This window comes from Lactuca virosa, chromosome 1 (genome assembly GCF_052849685.1).
Source record: "Lactuca virosa cultivar CGN04683 chromosome 1, Lactuca_virosa_CGN04683_v6, whole genome shotgun sequence".
Lineage (NCBI taxonomy): Eukaryota > Viridiplantae > Streptophyta > Magnoliopsida > Asterales > Asteraceae > Lactuca > Lactuca virosa.
The window spans coordinates 259,188,999-259,199,789 of record NC_136426.1 but is presented as its reverse complement, the minus strand read 5'-3'; the positions used below and the strand labels follow the sequence as shown (position 1 = coordinate 259,199,789).

General features: G+C 39.6%; 1 protein-coding gene across 1 annotated transcript; it reads left to right on the top strand.

Annotated features, from left to right (window-relative positions):
• The first annotated feature begins 2,280 nt into the window (after positions 1-2,280).
• LOC145109226 (akuammiline synthase 1-like) lies at positions 2,281-3,701 on the top strand. Its single transcript, XM_079046350.1, has one exon. It carries the CDS (start codon positions 2,318-2,320, stop codon positions 3,665-3,667), a length of 1,350 nt encoding a protein of 449 aa, XP_078902476.1. The 5' UTR covers positions 2,281-2,317; the 3' UTR covers positions 3,668-3,701.
• Positions 3,702-10,791: the final 7,090 nt, after the last annotated feature.

Sequence of the window (10,791 nt, the reverse complement as noted above, 5' to 3'; positions counted from 1 at the left end):
ATTTTTAATGGTGTATGATCTGATGCAATTAAAAGAATAGATGACAAAAAGGGCAATTTGGTCCTTTCTTATAGCTCTTATTCAATACAACTATATTGTTATTTGTTTTTGTTTTTTTCAGAAATTATTTCTAACTTTACAAAACTGTCATTCAATTTTTTTCATTAATTTATACAACCCTTTAATTGCAAAAAAAGTAATGTACTTTTGTAAAATGCAATGATTGAACTTTTTGTTCATTTTTTTATTCTGTCAAATGATATCAAAGATAAAAATGGTCAAATTTATGAGTCTTCCAAAAAGTCTAAAATTGTCATTTTTTTGTATAATAACTTAACCAGGAAACAATTTCAGTTTTACAGCAACAAATTTTCATTTTATAAAGACTATTCTTTAAACTTACAAATACAATAGTACAACCAAAATGAACATTACATAATTATAGTAACATATTCAATGAACGACCCTAATTATACCGATAAGACATTATTATTCTTTTATAACTATATTTACATATAGACACATATAATAGCTGTAATCATAACTAAATGCTACCTACACACACAATATTTGTTTCTTTTCAAATCCAATTCATCATATTTTGACACACATAATAAAAGGTACATGACCATAAATAACCAATACTAACTTGTTTTCTTTTCTTGCATTTACTAAGTACAACTAGTACAGAACCGCCCTATGGACACACAAATATTTAGTGTGACCATATGTCTCACCTTTTAGCTACTTTGTCTGTTATGTGTCTAAAAATGCACCAGGTTATAGACACAAATACAACTGACTTATGTCATAATACGTTTATCTACTGTCTCTCATAAAAAAAAATATGACAATCTTAATCGATACCTGTGGCTGATTGTGACCTATGGCCTCACTGTTCGAGTGTGACTAATATTTGTCACATTTGGTATAATTATGTGTGGTTAAAGTTTTGATTATCTATATAATGGCCACACAAACTAATTTAAATGTATCCAAAAACAGTCTCTAAATTTTTTTAGTGACCTTTGCCCACACTTTTAATAAAAAGTGTTACAGGTTGTTTTTCGGAAAGTGTGACCGTAGGTCTTTTTTGTACTAGTGTTGGAACGATGGATGAGAGGGAGAAATGTAGATTAACAGACGAGAGAAGAGAGATGATCGACAAAAAATTTTCTCGGTACTCGCCACTCACTCGGGATGGTGTATGTCACTCACTTGGGACGGTATATGTCATAACCATCGTTGAAAATCTTGGTGCTTACTGCTTACCATACCCACTTATACCAACCTTCCCATCCATTATTGAGGTTGGTATCAATCAGGACAAGATCCAGACTCAAGTGATTGACATTTTAACCTTCATGTTTTTTTTTTCGCTTGACCATCACGCTTACAAGTAAAATGAAAGCATTTTGGTTCCTAAAATGGTCTTAACACTTATTTATTAAATACTAAAATGAGTTATATAATTGTCTATCCACTTTTTTATAAAATAAAAATAAAAAATAACAAATGACTACATGCCTAAAACTGTAATCCATAAACCTTATAAACCATAAATCATATATATTTTTATTTTTAACCTAAAAGAGAGTGTAATTATATCTTTATAATATGATATGTTTCCAGAAGGGAACTGTTCTCTAAAAGGAAATTATTCGTTCGTCGTCGAAAAAAAACTGTCAACCATTCCGTCTGAAGATAACATGTTCCCATTCAAGCTGAAGAGAAAACAATTTCCAATTTGATTATGTTTCGGGATGACAAACAATAAAGCGCAAGACAAACAATTCCAAATGTTGGTATTTTTCTTCCATAATCAGTTTTCTCGCATAACCAACTTTATGTGCCATTATTTAAATTGATATCACGTGCCAATACAAAAGTATTAGTGAAGTTTGAGAAATAATTCAACGACAGTGAGTCAATACATCAAATGTGGAGTATAAAAAAATATTGCACGATTAATAATGCATAATCATGTGTTCATGTACATATGTAAACAATCTCAACTTTTCATTTTTAGTTCTTATTGATTTCGTTTATACTAGCATGACTGTTATTGATAATTGTTTATATAGAGTAAATTATTTATTCAAAATAATTAATTGCCTCTAGAAACTAATTTTTGAAAGAAATTATTCGCACTAGTTACTTGACGCGGGTAAACGGCTAGTATATATATATATATATATATATATATATATATATATATATATATATATATATATATATATATATATATATAGGGACAAGGGCAGAAGGGCACAAGGCTAAGATAAATTCTAATTCTTTGTGATCGAGACAGTTCACCATGACGATGGGGAAACTCCTACAATTTGGAAGAAGGCAAATTCACACCATCATCTCCCGAGAAACAATCAAGCCTTCCTCTCCAACCCCTTCTCATCTCCACCGATATAATCTTTCCTCCCTTGATCAACTCTTCCAACACACGTATACGCCGCTGATTCTGTTCTACCCAAACAATGGCAATTACACTTTACCTGCCCAGGAGAAAGCTCATGTGATGAAGAAATCGTTGTCAAAGAGCTTATCGCAATACTATCCCTTTGCTGGCAGGTTACCCACGCCCACAACACCTTACGTTGACTGTAACGATGAAGGAGTGGTATTTGTTGAAGCCAGAAACGATTGTCATCTGAAAATGTTCCAACATATTAGTGAGACTGATGAAACTCTAGAGCATCTTTTCCCTGATGATATGGTGTGCTACAACTCTCCTAGTAATACGAGTCTTGTTGGGGTTCAACTCAATCACTTTTCTTGTGGTGGAGTTGGTGTGGCAGTATCTATGTCACACGTCATTGGTGATGGCCGCACTCTAGGCGCCTTTTTTAGTCACTGGGCTTCGGTGACACGTTATGGTTCGACAGACCACCAAGAGGTACTGCCGCTCAATCCTCATTTCATTCATTCGCCGTCTACCGGGTCTCTTATGCCAAAAGCTCAAGTTATCAATCAAGGGCATACCAATCATGTCGCAAGAAAATTCGTCTTCCCTAACACAAAATTAATTGACCTCAAGAACAAGGTCATTGCCATGGCGGCAGCTGGATCTACACCACCTACACGGGTTGACGTTTTGACCTCTTTACTTTACAAAACTGCCGTGACAGCAACCACGACAAAATCGGGCTTTTTTAAGCCGTCATGTTTGATGATTCCAATGGACATACGTAAGAAATTTGTCCAAAAGCTACCCCAAACTACTGTGGGGAATTTCTTGTTGGGTATGATTGTACAGACCAGGCATATGAGTGAAACTTCATTAAGTGTGATTGTTGAGGAGATAAAGAAAGAGAAGTCGCAACTTCAAGGGATTCAAAGTGTGCAACATGCGGCTGAAAACATAACTTCTTTGATGTCGAAATTGAGGAACGGAGATTCAGAGGATGTCGCCAACACATTATATGTGTGTTCGAGTTTTTGTGGGTTCTCATATAACCAAGCGGATTTTGGGTGGGGAAAGCCTGTGGGTGCAACTCTTGCACTTAAATCCCTAGATAACGTAGGGTTCGTGCTAAAGGACACTGCAGATGGTGATGGTATCGAGGCACTGGTGATTCTTGAAGAAGAAGTCATGGAAATATTTCAAAATGACAAGGAGATGTTGTCCTTTTCTCATATGAACCTTATTTAAATTTTATTTCCCTTCCACTATTTCCTTTTTCATATGTACCAATAAACACATCACACCTAATAAATTAAATTTTTTTTTTGTCACTTGCAAATTGTATTTTTTTTAATTTTTTCAATTTGATTTAAATCTATTTAGCAAATTATGGTTTTTTCTGGCTTTTTATTAAAGTATAAAAAAATCTAATAAAGAAAATAACAAAACTTAAATGTCTCCATAAATTCTCACGTATTTTGTCAATTAATGTATTAAATTCAATTTAAATTCAAATCAACATCCTAATTGAAAAACAAAATTTTTTTTTCTATAAATTTCTTTTGAATTCACCTTAATTTGCAGAAACCTTGCAAAAATTGGTTCATTCACAGCTAATATTGATATTCTTTCTAAATTTAGTTTTGTAAATTATTAAAATGTAATGTTTAACAAAATATATTAATTTAAAAAAAAAAAATCATGTATTACACAGGTCTCACACCTAATAGGTATTAAGAGACATAATTTTACATTTGGTAAAAGTGAGATTTACTATTGGAAATTTTTTGAGCAAATTGTTATTGTTATGTACTTTAAGTGGAAATATTATATATCAAAAAGTATTTTGCATATCGGTACCTGTTAAAAAGATATTTCTTACCAAATGATTAATTGTTTAACTTACCTAGTGGAAAAATATCTAGATTTACGTATAGGATTATGGAGCCTGTGTATTTGTATTTTTAAAAATAAAATATGTGAACTATCCTATTTATAGTTGGTTAGTTAATTAAAATATTTTGCCTATAAATATCATGTTTGGACTTAGTTCTCACATTTTTTTATTTTGCCTCATTTAGTTTTTATTATATAGTGTATGAAATAAAAAATAAGGTGCAAATAAGTATGAAAAATAAGATGTAAATAAGTATTAAAAATAGTTTTAGTAGCGACTTGTTTTTGATTGCATATAACTATAGAGGAGTATATAAATTGTATATTTGATTGATGTATGTATGACATACATGTGAGAGTGGCCTATATAGCCAAGGTACTAACAACTATGAGCACTATATTAGGAAAGAATACAGGGAGATTACAATTGTTGTTTGACTAATATAGCCAAGGTACTAACAACTATGAGCACTGTATTAGGAAAGAATACAGGGAGATTACAATTGTTGTTTGATTAATTATTTACAATAGAATAACTTAAATATATAAAAGATACATATGTTTTACGGCCCATTGGGCTCTTGGAAGAATTCACGGCCCAATTAGAATAAAAGAATGGGCTTATGGCTCACTAAGGTTAATTGGATTAGTTATGGCCCAATAAGGCCCATTAGGGTTAGAATGAATCATTCTAGATCCAAATGGTCTAAACTGTTTTAGATTTATGAATTGGGTCCAATTAGGATCCAATTAGGGCTTCTAAGTCCAATGAAGTTGAATTGGGTGCTTATTGGTCCATTAGGCCCAATCAGAAAATTCTAGTCCAATATGAACTTAAACCGGGATTTATAGAGTTTTCAGACTCTTTGATGAACATCATTGATGAATCTATATGAGCATTGAGTGAGATTTACTTAGAGTATAAGATTTACAATAGTTGAATGGTTACACAGGAATAGAATTTCCTAGCTAAAATGCTAGTTGTGACATCATCCCCCCGTTAGAGGGAATTCCGTCCCGAAATTCCTTTCGAAAACTAGGATTGTGAAGGAATGAATAGGTGAGGGTACTTCTTCTTCATCTGATTCTCACGCTCCCACGTGAATTCCGGTCCGCGTTTTGCACTCCATCGAACCTTCACGATCGGGATGCGACTTTGCTTTGTACGCTTCACCTCCCTATCCATAATCTCGACTGGTTCTTCGACCAAAGGGACGACGAGGGTTTCATCTGATAGACACTTTTTCAGATTTGAGACGTGGAACACCGGGTGTACGTTGCTAAGCTCGGCGGGTAGCTGCAGCTTGTAAGCCACTGGACCAATCCAGGCAAGAATCTCGAACGGTCCAATGTACCGCGGGTTCAGTTTTCCTCTTTTCCCAAATCGAATCATCCCCTTCCATGGAGAGACCTTTAATAGCACTCGATCCCCGACTTGAAATTCTAGTGGCTTTCGCCGCTTGTTAGCATAGCTCTTTTGTCGGTCTCGCGATGCTTGAAGTCTAGCTTTGATCTGGACTATCTTCTCGGTTGTTTCACGAATGATTTCGGGTCCTGTAAGAGCACTGGCTGGCGATTGCCCTTTTGCTAGTTGCATGTCACCCACCTCGGCCCAGCATAGGGGCGATCTACACTTACGATCATAGAGAGCCTCGAAGGGAGCAACCTTGATGCTCGTATGGTAACTGTTGTTATAAGAGAATTCGATCAGTGGCAAGTGGGCATCCCATGATTTGCCGAAGTCAATCACACAAGCTCAGAGCATATCCTCGAGTGTCTAGATGGTACACTCACTCTAACCATCCGTCTGTGGGTGATAGGCAGTGCTCATATCCAGCTGTGTTCCCATTGCTCTCTGAAGAGATTGCCAGAATATTGAAGTAAACCTGCTATCTCGATCCGAGATAATAGATACTGGCACTCCATGGAGTCTTACAACCTCCTTGAGATAGATTCGGGTCAGCTTTTCCATCTTGTAGGATTCTTTTATTGGCAGGAAATGAGCGGATTTTGTTAATCTATCGACAATTACCCAGATAGCATCCAATCCGTCTGCTGTCTTTGGCAATTTAGTCACGAAGTCCATAGTAATCCTTTCCCATTTCCACTCGGGTATCGCTGGTTGCTGTAGTAGTCCCGAGGGCTTTTTTATATTCTACTTTCACCTTGGCGCAAGTAAGGCACTTGCCCACGAAAGTGGCTATCTATGCCTTCATATTAGGCCACCAATATTGCTGCTTGATATCCAAATACATTTTATCTGACCCCAGATTAATAGAATATCGCGTCCTGTGGGCTTCATGCATGACTACTTCTCTAAATCTCCCAATTTTGGGGACCCATATTCTATTCATGAAGTAGTAGTTTTCGTCGTTCTTGACTTCGAGCTCCTTCTCCATTCCACATAGTGCTTCACTAGCGACATTCTCCGGCTTCAATGCGTCCAAATGGGCTTCTTTAATCTGTGAGGCTAGATGAGACTGGATGGTGATTGACAGAGTCTTCACACGATGACTTGAATACTCCCTTCGGCTCAGGGCATCAGCTACCACGTTAGCCTTGCCTGGATGGTATTTGATCTCACACTCATAATAATTTAATAGTTCAACCCATCTCCGTTGCCTCATGTTTAGTTCCTTTTGATTTAGAATGTGCTGGAGGCTCTTTTGGTCGGTAAAGATGGTGCACTTGGTACCATATAGGTAGTTCCTCCAAATCTTTAGGGCGAAGACCACCGCCCCCAGTTCAAGATCATGCGTGGTGTAATTTACTTCATGCGTTTTTAATTGTCTGGATGCATAAGCAATTAGCTTCCCTCGTTGCATAAGGACACAAACTAAACCCTGATTCGAAGCATCACAATAAACTATGAAGTCTTCGGTTCCCTCCGGTAAGGATAGCACTAGAGCACTACAGATGGCTTGTTTAAACGATTGGAAGGCAATTTCTTGCTTCTCGGTCCAGTTGAATGGTACGCCTTTCTGGGTCAATGTGGTGAGGGGTTTGGCTATCTTGGAGAAGTTCTGAATGAATCTTCGGTAGTAGCCTGCGAGACCTAAGAATTGACGAATTTCCGTTGGCGTTGCCGGAGTTGTCCAGCTTTCGATTGCTTTAATTTTGGAGGGGTCCACGTGTATTCCTTCTTGACTGACTACATGGCCCAGAAATTTAACGCTGCGGAGCCAGAATTCGCACTTGGAGAGTTTTACATACAACTTTTCGGCTCGCAGGGTTTCTAAGATCTGTCGGAGGTGTTGGCTATGATCTTCTTCACTTCGAGAGTATACAAGAATATCGTCAATGAAGACGACTACGAATTTATCAAGGAATGGGCGGCAGACTCGGTTCATGAGGCCCATGAATGCAGCGGGGGCATTTGTTAGACCGAAGGGCATTACGACGAATTCGTAATAACCGTAACGCGTTCAGAATGCAGTCTTAGGAATGTCCTCATCTCGGAATTTGAGTTGATGATAGCCGGATCTCAGATCTATTTTTGAAAAGTAACTAGCTCCTTGAAGCTGGTCAAATAGATCATCGATTCGTGGAAGTGGATACCGGTTTTTGATGGTGAGTTTGTTTAATTCCCTATAGTCGATGCACATCCTGAAGGATCCGTCTTTCTTTTTAACAAAAGAACCGAAGCTCCCCACGGCGAGAAGCTGGGTCTGATAAATCCTTTATTCAGGAGTTCGCTCATTTGGCTTGATAGTTCTTGCATTTCTGCAGGAGCTAACCTATAGGGTGATTTGGCGATTGGAGTGGCTCCAGGCACTAGGTCGATTCGTAATTCGATTAGTCGTTCTGGGGGTATTACCGGAAGATCTTCTAGAAACACATCCGGGAAATCACACGCCACTGGGATGTTGCGAATGCTCGCTTCCTCTTTGGTTTTATCCACCACGTGCGCAAGGAACGCGTAGTTCTTCTTTTGTAGACACTTTTGCGCCTTGATACTTGAGATAAGACGAAGGTTTGCGCCGGATTTATCTCCGTAGATTATTAGGGTTTCATGGTTAGGAAGATGAAGGCGAACAACCTTCTCGTGACACATAATATCGGCATGATGGGGGCTTAACCAATCCATGTCGATGATCACATCAAAACTCCTAATATTTACAGGCATTAAGTCTATTTGGAAGGTGTGATTGTTTAGAGTTAGGGTACACCCCACATAGATATCCTTAGTTGATTCAGTCTTCCCATTAGCCATTTCCACCGTGAAGGCTTCATTAAGCTTTTGGGGTTGTTGTTTTAGTAAGTTTTTGAACTTATTACTAACAAAACTTCGCTCCGCCCTGCTATCAAATAAGATGCATGCATATGAGTCGTTAGGTAGGAACGTACCAGTGACAATGGTTGGGTCCTGCACTGCTTCACCCTGACCCATTGTCAGTACTCTCCCTGCTGCTCCTGTCCCTTGGTTGTTCACGTTGGGGCAGTTTCGCCTGATATGCCCAGTTTTTCCACATCCATAACAGGTATAGCTAGATCCAACATTGGTGTTGTTGTTATTGTTGTTGTTGTTGTTGTTGTTGTTGTTGTTGTTTGTCATCTGGTTCTGTGGGAGCTGAGTCCTACAATACTTTGTTGTATGGCCCTTCCGGTTGCACCTTGCGCAATTCATCTCCCTGCACTCCCCGTGATGGTGGAAGTTGCATTTGCCACACTTGGGGAGATTTCCCGAGTACTGCTTGGAAGCATTCGGTGTGGATGAGGCTGGAGCATGTGGTGTGGCAGTAGCTTGTGTTGCAGCATGGATAGACACCGTTTGTTGCTTCTTAGACAATTCCGAGTTTTGCTTTCCTTTTCGCTTGTTGTTTTCCCCCTTCTTGTTCTCTTCTTCCTTCTTAACCTCCACTTCCACTGTCTTGGCACCCTTCTTATTGCCATGATCGTACAGTTTCTTGGCCAGTCTCTTGGCGCTGTCAAACATTGCAGGGTTTGCTGCAATGACATTCCCTTGGATAGGTGCAGTCAATCCCCAGATAAACCTCTCGATCTTTTTCCCTTCTGAGGTGATCATTTCGGGACACAGAAGAGATAGCTCACTAAACCGGGATATGTATGCGTCGATATTGGAGTTTTGAACCGTGAGGTTCCACAACTCTTGTTCCATCTTCTGAATCTCACCTCTAGGACAATATTCTGCTAACATCATCTCCTTCAGCTCTTCCCAGGGCATCGTATTTGCCACCGGGAGTGTCATGGCCTCTACGTGGCCATTCCACCAGGAGAGGGCTTGGTCAATGAACGTGCAGGCTGCGAACTTGACCTTACACTCATCCGGACACCTGCAGATTTCGAAAACAGACTCTACTTTCTCGATCCACCGCTTCAGGGCTATGACGCCTCCTGTCCCATTAAAGGTCCGAGGTTTGGCGTTGGCGAAGTCCTTGTAGGTGCATGTTCGAGCGAAGTCCCTTGATTGGTGCTCCCGGCTCCCTGTCCGCTGCCTTCTCCATTGTTTCCATTGCGAATCTGCGCAAGTGCTGCAGTGACCGCAGCAAACACTGCTACCTGGAATGCAATTGAGTTTATCTCAGGTGGGGTCGGTGTTGCGTTGTTTCCACGGTTGGGTCTTTGAGGCATCTTTCTGTCATGGAATGGAAAGATGTTGAGTGCCTATGGTTTTTGCGAGTTTGTGATCCTATAGACTAGGCGTATAGTGTGTGTATTCAGGTAATTTCATGCATTAACATAAAACAAGAAAGTAAAACACATAGCAGATAACTATGTCATGATAAAACATAAAGCCTTTTCATTAATACTACTAGTTTTGATACATGAAAATTTGCCAGATGGCATATAGTACATATAAAATCCGACAGCATGACGACCCTATGAGTAGTGTAATCACTTAATCATAGAGTCAATAGTACATAGTATAGATCACATAACATAATACTGACGAAAGATACAGCTGGTCCTAGTCATGGTGGGATGTGTCAGGGGGTGGTGTTGAGGAAGTGGATGCTCCCTGAAGGCGAGCCACCTGTCGTTCCGCGTCTCGGATTCGAGTATCCCACCTCACCTGCCTCATGTGGAACTCTCGGATAACCTCTCGCGTTTCCTGCTCCGCCCGCTCAACCCTAGTCCGCATCTGGTGCATCTGATCGGCGGTGCTCTGAGCCAGATCGCCAGTATCCCTCAATCGTCTCACCACGACTGGAAGAGCTCGATTAGCCGGTCCTCCCTCCCTCAGGTCATAGAACTCACGTGTCATGCCAAACGGGGGTCACTGTCCCTGTTGCCTGCTCCATCTCCAAATGTCGATGTCCCAGGGGGTGTTGGGCCACTCGGGCCCATTCGATGAGCCGGCACCCTCACTGGGTATGGTGGGTTGATGACTTCAGACTCTGTGTCCGAATCATCATCGCTGTCGTCACCAAACTCTTTTTCACCATCGTCTGCCACGGGTTCCGCAGGTCCCTCTTCAGGCTCCTCTTCAGGTTCCTCTTCAGGTTCCTCTTCAG

Coding starts and splice junctions, on each gene's coding strand:
- LOC145109226 (XM_079046350.1), top strand. CDS start 2,318: ATGACGATGGGGAAACTCCTACAATTTGGAAGAAGGCAAATTCACACC.